This window comes from Eschrichtius robustus, chromosome X (genome assembly GCF_028021215.1).
Source record: "Eschrichtius robustus isolate mEscRob2 chromosome X, mEscRob2.pri, whole genome shotgun sequence".
NCBI classification, from domain to species: domain Eukaryota; kingdom Metazoa; phylum Chordata; class Mammalia; order Artiodactyla; family Eschrichtiidae; genus Eschrichtius; species Eschrichtius robustus.
In genome coordinates, this window is record NC_090845.1 from 121,999,016 (window position 1) to 122,016,987 (window position 17,972).

The 17,972-nt window shown below is 37.0% G+C and overlaps 1 protein-coding gene across 6 annotated transcripts in view; it reads right to left on the minus strand.

The window, feature by feature from the left end:
- ATP11C (ATPase phospholipid transporting 11C) overlaps positions 1-17,972 on the minus strand; it is a 164,941-nt gene that overhangs the window by 86,134 nt on the left and 60,835 nt on the right. For 3 of the 6 annotated variants that reach the window (XM_068532847.1, XM_068532845.1, XM_068532841.1), the window contains exons 1-2: positions 12,422-12,491; positions 5,934-6,053 (exon numbers count right to left, since the gene is read on the minus strand). In XM_068532847.1, the coding sequence (XP_068388948.1) occupies positions 5,934-6,053; positions 12,422-12,457 (156 nt within the window). In that variant the 5' untranslated portion in view covers positions 12,458-12,491. Of the gene's footprint in view, positions 1-5,933; positions 6,054-12,421; positions 12,492-17,972 lie in introns of those variants that run through there. The other 3 variants (XM_068532843.1, XM_068532844.1, XM_068532842.1) reach the window with 1 other exon arrangement.

Genomic DNA, 17,972 nt, shown 5'->3' on the forward strand with positions numbered 1-17,972 from the left:
GACCTTCTGTTCCTTAAGTAAAGGGTTTTTAATTAAACAAACAAACATTAGGGACTGTTAGAGTCCTCTGTGGGGTGTTAACACATTGAAAGAGAACATTTTTTGTTGCTGTTTCCAGGCCCCCACTGTTTGTTTACCTGTGTTTCACTAAAGGAACTGCTTCCTTGAGGAACTCTGGTTATTCTCTTTATAGGAAACTATTGCAACATGCCCTCTTCTTTCCTATATCAGGTCATGAACTGCTAAGAGGTCAGGGAGCATATCATACATATCATAAGATCACTTCCCTTCTGTACCTACAACAGTGTTCAGCATGTAGAAGGCATACAAGAAATTTTGATTAAAACCTGTGTTTTGGCTATTTCCTCCACTGCTCTAACTAAAAAGCAAATTCAACCTCTCATCTCTTTATTATAATACAAATGCAATATAGCATACATTATTTCAATGCAGTTTTCTAGTAAAACCAGAACTAGATTATGCTCACAAGAGTCATCCCACTTGGTGTGCAGTGCATTTCAGTTCAATTCAGCAAGCACCTACTGTGTGCCAGGCAGTGGTCCAGATAACAAAGATTTTAGCAGGTGCAATAAAGATCAAGATATGGCTTTTCTACCCAGAAGGAATTTATGTTATAGTCAAAAAGACAATCATGTATTCACTCAATTTAATGTGGTAAATGTCATAAAACTAGCATGAGCAAAATGCTATGGGGATACAGTAGAAGTTATGATTTTTTTCCTACCCAGGAGAAGCTTGAGAAGGCTTCAAAGAGCAGGTGACTTCTGAACTGAGCCTTGAAAGATTAGAGGGAGTTTACGTGGTAAAGAACCCAATGCAAGAAGGCACAGAGCCATGTAAAAGGAGATTGAACCCATGATCCTCTCTCTGTTCCTCAAATCTAGTTCTCTTTCAGGATGTCCTATTTCAGTGAATGACAAGAACGTCTACTCAGCCATGTTATTCAGATACTTGGAAGACACCTTTAACCACCGGTTACAAGAAATTCCTTACCAGTCCTGCTATTTTTGCTTCCTATATATCTCTGGGACATCTTTCCGTATTTGCTACCACCGTTGTCCAAGCCATCATCTCTTACCTGGATTACTGCACTGGCCTCCTAAATGGACTCCTTGCCTCCACTTTTGTTCCCTTCCATTCCATTTTCCACAAACCAATGAGAATGACCTTTTCAAAATGTGGTTCTGTTCACATGACCTCTCCCTGCCTAAAAGCTTCATTTATTTCCCACTGTTTGTGAGATAAAGAATGAACTTTAGTCTAGATGCAGACTAAGAAAAGAGTTTTCTAATTAAAACTGAAATTGAATTAAAGCCACATTAATACCAAGTTACCAAGTTCAAATTGACTTGTTTACCTAAAAAGTGGACTCTCAGACTTAGTCAGTTGCTACAAACCAAAAACAATGTTAACTCACAGGAATAAGATGTTTACAGCATTTGTTTCATACACAATGATGAAAATGGAGATTTTTTTGGGTCATAAGTCAGTTCTTGCTCAGAGAAGTCAGTAAGTGGATTTCTATACTATCTTAATGTGCAACCATAAACTTAAAAAGCAACCGTGACATTTAGAACATGCTTTAAAAGTTTCTACAGAAAAATGCCAGCTTTCCAAGTATATGCAATGCATATTTTCATCTTCTCTATAGTGAATTAAATAATTGGTACACAAATGTGGCCTCTGATGTGAAAAAACTGTGGGTCACCCCCTCACACATCTATCACCTAATTTAATTTGAAATCAAAACCATATAACTTTGATAAATAACTTTCCTAATTTAAAGGAGGGAGTATGAAATGAACCTCAGTTTTGAAAGTCTATTAAATTGAAAAATTCAAACAAAAGGAGGCTTTAGAACATTACTTGTTTGTACCCAAAGTCCAAAAATTTTCCAATTTAGCCTTAAAAATGCTGATGGGGAAGCTAAAGCTCCAAATAACTTGTTCTAATATTTCTGTGTATCACGAGAAAACAGGGGAGCAGCTAAAAAACGAAGTAGTAACTATTTAAAATAACAAAGTTAACAACCAGTTGTGAAGGGGCTAGCAGAAGGAGCACTGACTTTTCTAACTACTGGGATTTGGATGTGATGGAACAAAATCACTAAACTTGAAGATTAGTTGTAAATAAGCACCCGGTTGTAAATAAGCAGAGCTGTAGCTTCAATAACTGTTCACTTTGCTAAATGACTGTATCCACTTTATTATCAACTCTCCTTGATGTAGGCATTAAATCCAATTTTGAGCATCACAGCAGTCTACTTCCATTTTCATTACCGATGTCAAGCAGAACTTTCTCATTTTTAAAGTATCACTCTTTCTAGCATAAATTTAGAACAGCAAAAGGAGTTACCAAGACAGTACTGCGTTAGGATTTAGTAACTTTAGCTAAAAAGGCACCTTCAGGGAGTTCGATAAGATGCAAAGACATGTCTAATAAATTCTACTGATGGTTCTGACTTTTAAAATGAGGGAAAATGCTAGTGTAATTTTAGGCTTGAAACTTTTAAGACATTCTTTCACATAGGAGTAAGTTTAACCTTGGGCATAGCTTCAAAGAGCTAGGTGGAGCTCCCTGATTCTTATCCCACTGAAGGGCCTTCAAGATGAGGCTCAGGATTTTTAAAGGAAAAAAAATGTAGAACAGAGAAATAAGATGGAAGCTAAAGATCTTAAAGATCTAGCTCCTTTTGCTACAGAAGGGGATTTCCAAGTTTTGTACCAGCTATAAAATTCTGATGATTCCCAAAGTCCCTGCAGAGTGTTCTAAAGTAGGAAGGCCAAAGAGAGCAAGTTTTTCTAAAGAAAGTGTTTGTGTTCCCAAAAGAAGAAAAGGACACTAATTTTATAAGTAAATAAAAACAAATTTTTATCAAAGTGTTTATCTTCAGTGTTCCTCGTATTAACAGGACTTATTCCCAATGATATTACATTACTGATGTCATTTGTAGACAAACAAACAAAAAGCACCCAATTAAGAGAAAGTTATTTTTATTACTGAATGGTTTAGAAAGGAAATCAACACTTGCTACATGGTTGGAAGGCAGCTAACATATTCTATAAATTACACATTTCCTCAATTAAAAGATTCTGGTGCAAATACAATCAGCCAAAGGGCAACGTGAGGAAGACAAAGTCAAATTATGAAACTCTTTTTCTCTCCAGACTGGACCTGAAGGCCTCTTTTCAAGAGAGATCACTCCACACATTTGAACACAGGAGACTGAGGAAATCATGAGTACTGCTCAGGACTGCAGTAATAATAGTAATAATCACAGAAACATAAATAACAATAGCAGCTACCATCTACTGAGTTGTTACTACATGCCAAGCACAGTGCTTAAATGCTTTCTGTGGATTACTTTATTTCAGTCTTATCACAATCCTATGAGCTAAGTAGTTAATACCCCCATTTTACAGATAAGAAAATTGGGACACAGGAAGGTTATATGACTCACTTTAACTTCAAACCCAGGTCTTCTGTCTGTAAGGGTGAAGCTCTTTACCACTACACTATACGCTGTTTTCTTATAACTATTCATTGTACTAAAATTTCACTCTTTTTGTGAAGTTAGTATACTGTCAATTCCTCTTTTTCTGCTCTAGAGCTGTTACGAAAAATAGATCAGCTAATACGCAGTTAACTAGACAAACTGTAAATATAAAATATTTACAGAGAAAAAAGAGATGTGTTAGTCGATCAATGTAGAAACGTTCACTTCTTTATTCTGGTTTCTAAAACACATACATATATACTGTATAGGCAGATCTGTTTAGAAATAATTTATATTTGCCCATGAATTCCCGACTATTTAAAAAAATATCCTATTGCATTGTTTTGCGTATTGGCAAAACTGAAGTTAAATAAAATATGAAAAATATTCTGTTCTATTAAATATTCTATTAAACAAAAAGAGTTGAGAATTAACTGAGTCTTATATGTTCTTTTAATATGTAAAAATTCATGGTATATTACAACAAATCAATTATCACTAGTTCAGTGAAAAGTCACTTTACTATCGGTGTGTCACTTTACCATCTTCCCCATAAAACACTATAGGAAACAATAATCCCCTAGAAAGTGTTTTATATTTCACTTGATACAAAAGGAGAGAGAAAACTGAAGGAGGAGCCCAAATTGCAAAACGATGTGAAAACAGCTCTTTATTCAGAGCCACTAGACCTTATAAAGCAGTTCTGCCCCTGGCTTTATCACTAACTCTGCTTCGTGACCATGTCACTAACTTAATTTCTGTGGGTTTGCTTTCTCCATCTGTAAAATCAGCGAGTTGAACAAAAGGATCTCTTATGATGTTTCAGTTCTATAAGTCTATGATTCTGAGCCAAAGGACTACTATTGATTGTTTTCTTGAATACTACAGGGTGAGTCACAATTTTCAGTGAAAGAACTATTCACTATCTTGGGCACAGGTATGGAAACTTCTAGCTGAGGACAAATTTCTGCCATAAGGTTAAAGATTAACAGGAAACAGACATTTTATCCAAATACACTCAGTGTTCTATAGCCCAATAGATCTGCTCATTAGGCAATATAGTTTTCATTCATTCTGTCCGCATTTTACATGTTACTCTCCCAGCTAAGCATAATCTGTCTGTATTTTTTTTAACATCTTTATTGGAGTATAATTGCTTTACAATGGTGTGTTAGTTTCTGCTTTATAACAAAGTGAATCAGCTATACATATACATATATCCCCACGTCTCCTCCCTCTTGCGTCTCCCTCCCACCCTCCCTATCCCACTCCTCTAGGTGGTCACAAAGCACCGAGCTAATCTCCCTGTGCTATGCGGCTGCTTCCCACTAGCTATCCATTTTACATTTGGTAGTGTATATATGCCCATACAACTCTCTCACTTTGTCCCAGTTTACCCTTCCCCCTCCCCGTGTCTGTATTGTATCACTACCCAAAGAGAAATCACATGTACGTTTGAAAACCAAAATGTTAAGTTTGCAAAGGAAGGGCATAATTTTGTGTTTCAGGTCCTCGCTGTTTGCCAACATGCAGTGAACCAACTGTCACCAACATGTGAGATCTACCTTACCAAGTTGCATTAGGAAGTGAGGAAAATTATCAAGATCTGTGCCATGCTATAAGAGATAGCAGTGGGCCAGCAATCTAGCACCTAGCACCTAACCTAGTCAGTCAAAGGTAAAGATAAAGATAAGCAAACTAATACTTGTAGAATGATGACTACTGGGTACTAGGATCTACAAAGAACGCTATCACATAAGCTCTATTTCACTAATGAGGACATTCAGACTGAGAGATTAATTTGGCCAAAGTCGCACAGCTAGTAAATGATCAGGCCAGGATTTAAACAGGTCTTCAGACTTTCAGGCCACTCCTTTTAGTATTACACAGTGCTAAAGTAAGATGATTATTCAAATGGTAACACAGCTACAGTGATTGAACCCTTAACTGTTTAAGCAGTGTACAGAACAGAATGTACCCGTTAGGACCCAGGAGTGTACTTGAGAAGCTCTGCAATGGAATAGAAAGAGACACAAATGTCATTCTAAGATAACACCCTCCAGAAGAATGTAAATTATTTACAACCCAGTCCGTCCACTTAAGGGCAATTCAGAAAGCTCTGGGCAAGTAAATAATTCCACTTTTAGCACACTTTAAGACTTAAAGTCATACATATAATCAACAGGCAATGTGAATCATAGTGGAGGGCAAGTAAATGATCTTTCAGCTGTAACAAGACAAAGAGATGCTTTTAAAAAAACTGCCTTTTGGTGGAATAATTACCACAGTTCGTCTATGATTGGTATAAGTGCACATCCAGTTATGCATATATAAATGTACCAGCTTCCAGCAAATATAAAAATAAGTATTATCTGGCTCACTATATGAACATCTATTGAGTTAAAAAACAACTTACCTTAGATGAGACTATTCTATTATCACAAAATTTTTGTGCAATGTATGCTTCTGTTTCTGAAACTGGATGATTGCCAACAAATACTGTGCGTGTACCAACTCGTTTCTCTTCTCCAGCACACTGACCAAGAGAAAGAGGAAAAGTCAGTTTTTCATCACATTTCTCCATGCTTCTACCAAGCTCAGAATTCTTGTCTTAACATGTTTGGCTATTGTCTAGAGAGAGAGAGTAGTAGGGGGAGAGGAGAAAACCTTGTTAGGAAATTCAAACTCCACTAAGCTCTTAGTTGCTGACTTAGTGAAGATTATTAGTAAAAGTTTTGTTTGAGCCAACTGCTCTGAGGCCAACATTGCAATTCTAAACGTTTAAATTGAAGTAAGTATCCTAGAGAAACAGTATTTTTACTGCCAGTCATTTTTCTTTCATCCACAGAGTCTCAACCATCACTATCCCAGCAACATACTAACTTAGGAAAGGTCAGATTGGGAATATTTATTTTATTATACAACAACTATTGAGGACAACCTTTGTCAATTTCCTTACTAGACAGCAGAATGCTCTAAACACAAAATAATTGCTTATAAATACACAGGAATATACTGAATAGAATGGCTGCCTCTATGAATGGAATGATCAACTATTTCTACAAAGAAAAGTTGTAATTCTTTGGCTTTACAAAGAAAGACATTCTTTTGTGATCTCTCAGAGCCTACTGTCAAAAAGTCCCATTTCACACAATACAGCTCTAATGCCCCTTTTATATTTTTAAAAAAGAGGTTCATTGAATCTAGAAGTCGCAAGGTTGAGCTCCATTTTTACCTCACCCTTTTATTTCACTGAGGCTTCACTGTTTTCTTATCTTAAATCAGGATAATATACCTTCTTATATAAATCTGGGATAGTCTCTTTTGATGGTACTATTTTATCATGTTTGAGACAACCATTTTTTTAAGTAAAAGGAAGTATGATAAAAACCAATATCCACTTATATATTTCCATTATTTTTTTTAAAAAAGATAATTATAATTTCCAACCTAAAATGTTTTAAAGTATGTAGCCACAAAGATTTCCCTTCAATGATCTATTTAAAGGTCAAAGATACAACTACTCTCTACTCCCAAAATAATCATTTTAAGCAAGACTACTTAGAGGTTGCAAAGTTCTCCAAATGTCTATGTTTGGATGTATTCCAGTCTGAATTTTTGTACCTCACATAGATATAGGGAAAATAATTTTTCAGATTAAAAGAACAAGAATTACCCTAAAATACAGATAAGACCTCTTGCCTCATCATTTTCATTTTAAGCTTATTAAATAATTATTTAGTGGGGTATTGCCTCCAAAATCCATAGGGAATCAATGGAAAAGTAACTGAGATAAATTGAAGTAGGAGAGATTTAGCCTGTATATAAAGGATAACTTCTGGAAATCCACCCTGGCATGTGCTAAGGGAGCATTCAATCTATGGCAATCTGGAAAAAGTCAGTAAGTCATCAATGCTGGACAACTTAGCTATTTACCTCCCTGCCCCAAGACAGGGCATTAGAACAACTGATTGTACCAGGTCCTTCGCATGCTAAGGGTCAGTGATTAACAGGTAAATTTTCAAACAGTTCCTGGAAACCAGTAAACAATACCTTTACCAGAATGGTAACTATATACATTTTGATTCAGGGACTGACTTTGTTTGCAACTGTAATATACATGGTCTGACGCAGCTTACTGATAAGAGCACTAAATTTTCCATGATATCTTTTTTGCAAAAAGTAAACTGAAAGTGAATACACCTGCTTAAAAGTATACTTTATTCTGCTTCCCCTACCCTAGCTTTCTGTTGCAAGTTACGGTCCCAACGTAGTCTCTACAACAGACCTGAACCTACTATGTACCAATTTGAAGTACAGAAATTGTCAAGCCCATACACACACTACAATTTAAATCCTTTAATTTAATATTCACATGGTTGTTTAGTTTTCCACACAAGCAAGAAGTGGCTATAGAGTAAATAAGGAAGAGCTACCTTTCATGCCAGTTCTCAGATCATTCAACAAATGAAAACAGGGAAGAGGAAAAGAGGTAGATCAGTGAAGCAGGATGTTTCCTGCACTGCCAATATAGATTGTTCTCCTCAGTTAACAGTGGCCACTTAAAACCAAACTGAACTAGCACTTCCCCAATTCTGAATTGTCTTCAACTTTCTTCTGTGGCAGATAACAACATTCCAAAGAACAAAAGGAAGGAACAAGCATAAAGCAATTTTTCAGGCACATGATATTTTTATGAATTCCGTGCATTTGCATAGCATTTACAGTTTTACTAAGACCTTCCCCCATATATTATCTCTGATCTCTTTCAAGTAAGGCTTAAGTGACCTCTATCTCCATTAAATTGGAGAAAATGGATTGAAATTGCTGTGCAGGTTTGGCGAGGGGGAGAGGGGGATGGGAGATCTCAGCAGTGATCATTGTTAGATGTGGAAATAGGAACCCAAGAGAAGTTGTAAAATGTCCACTCCTGAGGATTTTTCAAAAAAGGGCAAAGTCTCCTCAGCTCAGGTGGGTTTGGGTTTGGAGCTGTCTGAGGACTGGGGGTGGGGTGGGGTGAAATAGATGACTTTTCAATGCCTGTTTTGGCCTAAAAATCTGATGAACCCGCAATTTCTGGTAGCATTTACTGCAACCGTATAACGTTCCTTGGTTCACATAAAAATGGCAAAGCTGAACACATGGGTAAATTCACTGTAATTTTTCACTTGCTGCCGATGTAGAGTGTTAAAACAGTGGTTTTAGTTCCTGTGATTTTGAATAATGTAGGTGCCTTAGCCAAGGGAGAGGAACTCCAAGTTCGAATTATTAAAAAAAAAAATTCCCACTTGGATGGCACACAGTGTAGTCTGGAGTGGGAGTGTATGATTCCTGCCACCTCATAATGAATTTTAATTCATTAGGAGTCCATCCTGTGTTGAAGTGCTTCCCATGCAAATGTTCTTAGGAACAGCATTTATTAAAACTGATATGTGCTAGCAACAATTCTATTTTAATGATACAGCATACACTACAATTAAAAGGGTGGAAAAATATTTAAAAGTGTATTTATAGTATATGAATTAACAGAGAAATCAATTTAATTTTCTTCTTCATGATAAAAATCACCCTTTTGTACTCTTGAATTATACCTCCATACTATAAACTGAATATTGTTTTTTAAAAAAAGTAATTTATACCAAAACATAGTCTCTCAATAAAAACCAGAGTAAAATGGTACTGTTATTCAACTAGTACCATCTTTTTTTTCTTAATTTACTTTACTGAAGTATAGTTGATTTACAATGTTGTGTTAATTTCTGCTGTACAGCAAAGTGATTCAGTTATGCATATATATACATTCTTTTTCATATTCTTTTCCATTATGGCTTATCAGAGGATATTGAATATAGTTCCCTGTACTATACAGTAGGACCTTGTTTATCCATTCTGTATATAATAGTTTGCATCTGCTAATCTGAGGCAATATATTTTTCGAGAAACTTTCTAAGAAGTAGTTTATTTACACAAGAGTCATAGCATAGATTTGATAACTCATTAAGTTATTTAGGAACCATTTATGGATAGTTTGCTAGGTCCAATGGGAAATAAAATCGTCGATAATGTCAGCTAACATTTACTGAGAACTGATTTTGTGTTCTAAGTGGTTAATACGCAGTATCTCAAGACATCCTTACAGCTACCCTATGAGGTAGATACTCTTATTATACCCATGCCCCAGATAACAGCAAAGAAAAAAATAAACAGCAGCCAAAGTGGAAGCACAGAGAGTTTTTGCAGCTTGCCCAGCATCACATTTCATAAGTGGTACAGTAGTCAGGACAATAAGGATTTTACAGTATTATAAGGAAAATGTATTACACATAAAAACATTTAAATAGAAAGTAAAAGCTTCTATGCATCATAAGAATTAAACAGAATGGTCAACTAGTACCATCTTAAAATCCTATGCCTTCGCTAGTCATAAACAAAGAAAGCTGCTGGAATTATAATTCATTTCTTGATGGCCTATAGACTAGTGACTCAAAAAGAACTGAGGGAAAATTGAGACCTTAATACAAGACTGTCATTATGAAAGCTGGCACAGGTTCTGAAACGGAGCTCACCTCTCCATCCATTCCAGGTGTTGGCAGACTTAAATTTATCACTTAGTCATAGATCAGTGGTTCTTAAGTCTGGTCACACGTTGTCTTTAAACATGAGACCAATGGCTGGGTCTTTTATTTAATATTTAATTTAATTTTTCTCAAAGCTCCCCAGGTGACAATTCTAATTTGTAGCCAGGGCTGAGAATGACTGCTACAGAACCTCTCTCTTTGAATTAATGATTGACCTTAACTAACATCCTACAAGTTTTTAGTACACCAGCCACAATCCTACACTTTCTAATTAAAGTAGTTTAAATAATTGGCTTTTCAAAGGATAAAAAAATACAAATAACCATCAAATAGCAACCCCTCTGACCATTTTAAGCTGCTCACAAAATGAGATTCTCCTTCAGTACTCATTTTGCATGTGGCTAATACCCATCAATTATTCAGATCAATGATAATGAAAATTACAGGCCCTGAAAACATGCAAAGCTACTCGGGTTACAGCAAATAATCATCGATGTCATCTCCAACAATCACAGCATTACTTTTATTAATCATCAGACTGCTCTTTGTGAGTGACTAAAGCAAGTAAGAGGACAGCTCTCCTTATCGCTGGGTTCCACATCTGTGGATTCAAGCAACTTCAGATTGAAAATATTTTGGGGGTGGGGGGAGATCCAGAAATTCCAAAAAGCAAAACTTGAATTTGTCGTGCACCTAAAAACTACTTACATAGCATTTACATTATACTAGGTATTATAAGTAATCTAGAGATGATTTAAAGTATATGGAGGATATGCATAGGTTATATGCAAATACTATGCTGTTTTATAGGACTCAAACATCTGCAGAGGGTCCTGAAATCAATCCCCTGCAGATACTGAGGGACGACTATATTTGCTCAAAAATGAACAAAAAATCCTTATTAATAATCTGAACACTTGGCAATGATTTAAAACTGTTCTCCACATCCCAGCCCCAAAGCTATTTTCTTCTCTGAAGCACTAGTATTTTTGAACATTATAATCAGTCTTTAAAAGGCCAAAAGAACTCAAAATTGAAAGAAAGAGCATTTCATCAAAATTTCAGCATTTCTGTACTAAGGTTGGAAGGCGGGGTGCAGAGAGGAGAGCACTACAGTGCCAGGCAACATCTCCGGTGTATTAGGCTTCCTGGTTAAAATTGCCATAAGGTATTCAGTGGTCAAATTGCTGAGGTCTCTAAGCCCATCCCATTATAACAAGCCAAGAAGAATAATCTTCATGTGTAATTTACAGTCATAACTCTAAAACGAGTCTTAAAAACTGTACTTTTCTGATTTTGCTTTTCCTGCATCTTCTTTAGTGATTAAGCTGTCTCTCCTTTACTAGAGGTAGTGAAGCAAGACCGAGCCAGGGCATTTTGTCTTCTTGCCTTTAAAGCTTAATTATGGTTATATTAACCAAAACTCTCAAACACCTGATCAAAACACAACTGAATATCCAAAGTACATCCCTAGACACGAAGATAGTCTCTAGGCAGGCATTACCCGATGGCAGCACATTTAATTGAATAGAAACTCCTATAGGAAATGGATATGAAGCACCACAAAAAACACCTAAATCAGCAAGCACAATGCTGAGGAAAAAGCAGTGACCGTGAGGACTTGGATAAGAACAATGCCATGTCTGGAAGCTCAGAGTGAGGCTATCATTATCTAAATGTGATCCACTGAGCAGTTTAATTTCACCAGGAACAATCCATTCTAAGTGTTCCCACTGTGATCCCCCTCCCCACCATGCCATCACCCCCAAGGACCTCAGGGCTACAGAAATGTGGCTCTAAAGAAGAAATGCAGCTTTCTCACAGGATGGCTAATAGAGAGTAGACAGATCAAAAATGCTGTAAGAATTTAGTGATTCAAGAGTCTAACAGGAATTATTTTTTTAAATGATTCAGAGATTCTTCCATTTATAGAAAGTAATCTCAGACTCTCAAAATTCAGGCTGGGGCTCAGGAACTCCACTTTCCTTGGTAAAAGTATCTCTCCTAAGGCAAACTTAACTCGAGATGAACTGAACACGTCTAAAAGGCCTCAGAAGTTACTTTTCACTTTCACTACCCATATCTACACACCACCTTGCATTCCCAACACTTACCAGACTTTAAAAATCTAAATAGGGAGATAAGTAACTTCTAAGGATAGGAGCAACAGTGAGGCTGACTGACATGCCAGCCACGCATTCACCACAGCCCTCAGGAAATGGATAAAAATACACATGCAAATAGAAAGCAAGTATAAAGAAGGCCCCGGGACCTCAAAGCCCAACCTGGCTGAAAAAAAGAACAGAATAAAATACAGATCACAAACCTCAGAGGCAGGAGGGAAAGATGGGACCCTCTCCATACTGACACACGAAAATTTGCTCACACAATGGCAGCTAAATCACAGACAGAACGCTGCAGATTCTCACGCTACTTGTACCAACCCCTGTGATTCTTGTAAAGTTTCCCAGAATTTGGGAAGACAGCCAGTTGGGGCTGGCAAGTTTGTGTACGTCCAAGGGAAGTGCTAGAAGACTTGGTCTGCTCCTTTAAGACTTTGAAGCAGCACTCTGGTGGCCTGGCCTCTATTATTAAGCCATTTGACATCTTTTTTGTTACTCTTCTCCAAAGACCTGATTTGCCTTTGTAACTTTTGATTTTGAAGTATCATCATTTTAAAACATTAGTATCTTATACCACACAGAATTTTCTCCTCATCTTGTAAATTCTTTTCTGACCCATGCCTATAATAAATGGACCAATGTAAGATGTGAGGCTAAAAATCAAACTTTTAAGGAAAGTTCAATTGAACTTTTACTTCTAAGCAGGTAAACAGTATAACAGGAAGAGGTATAATCTAGGTGTTCACTGTCATACACTAACCCCCTCTCCCCCGCCCCGTAAGAGATTATCGGTCATAGCATACACTGAAGCTTCAAAAATGTGTACCGAATATATATATAAGACCTAAGCAGATGGTTTTTGTGGCAAAATCCCTTAGGGCTGGAAGATTTTCCTACTTTTTAGAGATCTCATAGGTAGGAAAATTTTATCTCACCAGCAAACAGTAATACCTAACAATGGCAAGGGAAAGAACCACTGGCTATTAGGTGAAAAATGTCTTTTTCAATATAAGAGACAAATTCTCAGCCAAAAATCTTTCTAGGTCATCAGAGAAGGATTTTTATTACAGTATAAGAAGAGATAAACTCTGGCTAGGAGAAAAAATATATTGTAAAAGAGGTGTCTGATGTCCTGAACAGAGTTTTATCTCCCATTTTAGTAATAGCACCGTTATTACAAAAGTGACAATAAGTTTCCTAGAAAGGTCTAGCAATTCAAATACATGCTGGAGCATGTCCAGTGAAGCCAATGAATCCAATTTTTTCCCCCTGGAATTGTTAAACATCACACAGAAAGCAAACTAGCTAGAAAAAAATGTCCAAGTTATGATTAGTTTAAATAGCACATCCAGGCTATACCTGCTTTTTTTTAAATATCCCCAACAAAAGAGGTAGGTAAAAAACAAGTTTCCATTGTGGAACATGGCTGAGTTGAATAAGCAAAGAAAACAAGGGGGAGGGGCCTCACAAAAGGTAGCCACTTCTTCAGTGAAACATTTCTACCCTTCCGTTCAACCACATCATGGCCAACTTCTTGGCTCAAATTACTATGTCCTAAAGAAAAGTCTGTTCTTGAAAAAGGCATCCTCCCTATAGGTGAAGGCTTTTAGGGCAAGGTTTGGAGGGAACAGGAGAAGCAATAAAGACATGACCCTGGGAAATACTATTGATACCTATATTTTCTTCAATGTGAGACCCGGGGAACCTCAATTTCCTTAACAGTAAAAAAACAGAAAAGGTCAAGTAACTTAAAAGACTGCTTATAGTAGGATTAACAAAACACCCAGAGATCACTTTAAAGGACGTGAAAGACTATTCATTCAGGTGAAAAAAGGATGGCGCTTGCTGACAGTAACCAACTACGTGAATATTAAAACTCCAGGAATTGGGCTAGCACAGAACCAGGCAGTGGCCTCACATAATTCAAGTGTACGCGTTTTATTTAAAGCAAGAAAGTTTCCGGCTCTACAGAAGAGGCGTACCCAACTCTGAGGCTGCTCTTATCCAGGGGGGCAGGCTGAGTTATGGCCCACTGACAGAGAGCACTTGGTGTTGAAAACACCGTTCATGAAGAGGACCAGGGTTGGCCAGGAAGGCTGACGGGTGGTGTGTCTGGAAGCAGGTGAGGGCCACTCAAAGAGTCCCCTGAAGGCTGTTGTCCATAACATATGCCATTAGGCCTTTGGAACTGAAGATCTGACACCATGTGAGTAAAATTAGGAATTCATTTCTCCCTTTGTGGCAGAGCACATGGTCATTTGGGAGCTGTACTGGAATTATTTACATTGTTTCTAAATCACCCTACTTTCCCCCCAAGGCTTTGGATTCCAAGCTGGTGTACACTATAAACACTGGGTGCTGCTATAAACTTAACAGGTGATCTGTTTGTAATTATCCCTAAAACATGCTTAAAAGAAACATTAAAAATGAGCAATATGTTTGAAGTATAATGTATAGCCTTCAGAACACTGAGCACAGAAAGAAGAGCACATGAAATAGATATTAAATAATGGCTTGTATGTAAATAAAATTGGTTTGGTTTGCAAAATTTTAATATTTGGCCTTTGAGTACTGCCAACTAGGAATGCCACACAAAGATGGACTAACAAGGACTTCCCTGGTGGTCCAGTGGTTAAGACTCTGCACTTCCACTGCAGGGGGCACGGGCTCCATCCCCGGTGGGGGAACTAAGATCCCATGTAAAAAGATGGACTAAAAAGAATATCAGAATACTCCATTCACTGCTTCACACACTGCATTACATGGAACAAGTTAACAATGAGGTTCCTTAGAGAAGTGGGGAAGGCTGCTCCTTACCCCTCCTGCTGGCTGTTCACAACAAATATTCATGTAACAAATGCTCTAAGAAGTCTTGTAGTAAAGAAACCTCTTTATCTTTGTGTAAGTCAGCATCTCCCATAGAACTCTTTTTTTCAACCCAAGGAAGATCCAGTGACATCAGGTTCTGTAAAACATGGTTGGGCAATGCTACTCTGATATATTTCTTACCTCACCACAATCAGCTATAGTGGCAAAGCATTTAAGGGTATAAGGTGAGATAATTGTTAAATTTGTGACAATTTCTCTCCCTGTACGCCAAAAATAGATAAGGAAAATTAAGTGTTTGGTCATGATCCCAGGTGTGTGCTTTTGCTTCTAAGCCTTAATTATGAGAAGCAAGAAACTAGGAGATCTTGGTTCTAATTGCCTTCTACTACAGATTGGTCTGTGTGTGTATTGGGGGAAGTCCCAGAATTGGTTTCTTCATGGGTAACTTGAGGAGAGCTTGACTAAATTATCTGATCTGAGAGGCTGCAGGGGAATTGGGGGCCAGATCTTCTTCTAGCAATAAAATTTGAAATGTGGTTTTGGTTGCTGTATCATTCGCCACCTGTTTCAGCCTGGACCAAAAAACAAAAAACAAACAAAAAAAGAACCCCCCCCAATACAAACAAACAAAACCAAACAAACAACAAAAAAACCCCCAAAAAACCAGCTGTTCAAGGGTCAGAGAGAGATTACCTGTTTGAGGATAAAGAATAATTTATAAATCAGTACACATGAGAAGATAATATATTCAGGATGAAATTTATTTATAGGCTTCAAAGTAGACAAGAAGGGAGAAATAAAAGAAACATTACAAAAAATTACAAAGACCAGGGGAAGGCTTCAGGTTGCTAATTTTGGTACACTAGAAAGTACATTGGCTCTTTGGAGCTTTAAGGATGCCCATTTAAAGCACCACAGTGTCAATTTATTTAATGGTAACGTTTAGATGTGAAAAAATGAATGCCTTCTCAAATGTGCCTGTTACCCAAGGGAAACAGTTTATTCCTCTGATAAAATAGAATGAAATTTATGTCCCGGCACCCAAGGTACAAACAACTTCAAGTTAAAACAGGTTAGGATTAACTGCCACAAGTGTAATTTAAAAAAATAATGAACCACTTAGAATTACAAATTTTAGTTGTACAAAAGGTTTTTGATATAAAATGAAACACACACAGTGATTTAAAACCACTTGAAAGAATTTTTTTTAAAGCAGACACATTCAAAATATATGACTTCTCAAAAACAAACACTATTCACACTAAGGTCATACCACCCCCAAACCAAACAATTTTTTTTGTTTTGTTTTTTACCAAATAGGACAAACAATAGTTTGAGATTCTATTCAAGTATATGATTGAAAATAGCAATGGGATATTTCCAAAACACACATAGGGGGTATCTAGAACAATTATAAGAATTTACAGCCAACATTAAAATTACCTGGCAAGCTCTGAACAGGAAAAATGCTTTCAGCTAAATCATGAAACAGCATAGCAGTTGTAGCATTAAGCGACTGAGTCAGTGGAACACAAGCTGATTAGTCATGACCAGTACTGGATAATTAAATGTTCGCCAAGACTCAATTCTCCTGATTGCAATGCATTTCACTCTACTTCATGTTACTATTAAAGGCATGTGTGTATGCAAATGTGTTAATGTGTTTCTGAGTCCATTCTTACTCTACTTTGTGAACTCAGATATGATATAAAACTTTCTAAATGTTGACAATCAGAAAATAATCACAGCATTAGTTAAGGGTAGAAAAATGGCAGAAACTGAAAGAATGGAGATGGCCCTCAAAGGCTGGAAATTAAAGTGCACTTGTGTTTTTAAGCGTTATTAATGAGGGCCAATTATGGTGGACTGATGACTATGGATGGGCGGGAATAATCTGAGTATTCCAAGATATTCTGCTTACATCCCTGTTTGGTTCTGAGCCATTTGCTATAGTCTCTGCCCAAGGCCAAAAGCAAGCAGGTACATCTACTCCCTGGGAGGAGGCGCTAAACTTTAAAAAAAAAAAAAGGAAAACGAAAAGGCAAAGGAGAAAAGTACAAATGTGTCAAACTGAAAGAAAATTAGCTGTGATGAGAACATTCTGCTATAAGACTGCACGCGGCTTCCTCCTCATTCTCAATACAACTCTCAAAAGACACCTCCAAAGAAGAACTTTTAAGCAACACATATATTCTAGAAGGAAGAAATTTCTTTAAATGTCAGATTAGTCCTTTAGACCTCATCTTCGATCCTAAGGAATGATGGCAAGAGGAAAAGGTGGGATTCTCCTAATAGTTGCAAGCCTTTCTTAGAAGGCAATGTACCAGAATGATGCTGGACACAGATTTTATGGATTTAGAATCCAATTCAGTCCAGTGTGCCTTTGAGCTTCACTACAATTTTTCATAATGTTGAGCATCAATGTGATGAGGTATCAAAGAACGAGATGTTCACTGCAAATAAGGGGTGGTTCACTCATGCATTTTAAAGATGAACTCCTTCTCAGATGGCTAGGCTTTAAAACAGACACGGAAAATAAAAAGTATTGATGAGGATGTAAAGAAAACGAAATCCTCGTACTGGTAGGAATGCAAAATAGCTCAGCCTTGGCGGAAAACATTTTGGTGGTTTACTAGAAAACTAAGCAAATAATTACTATACGAGCCAGCAATTTTGTTCCTACTTATACACCCAAAAGAACTGGAAACCAGTGTTGAAACAAAAACTTGTGCACTAATGTTCATAGCAGCATTATTTACATAGCCAAAATGAGGAAACAACCCAAATGTCCAACAACTGATAAATGAGTAAACAAAATGGAATACTGCAGAATATTACTCAGCCATAAAAAGGAATGAAGTACTGATACATGCTACAACATAGGTGAACCTCAAAACATTATGTTAAATGAGAAGCTAGACACAA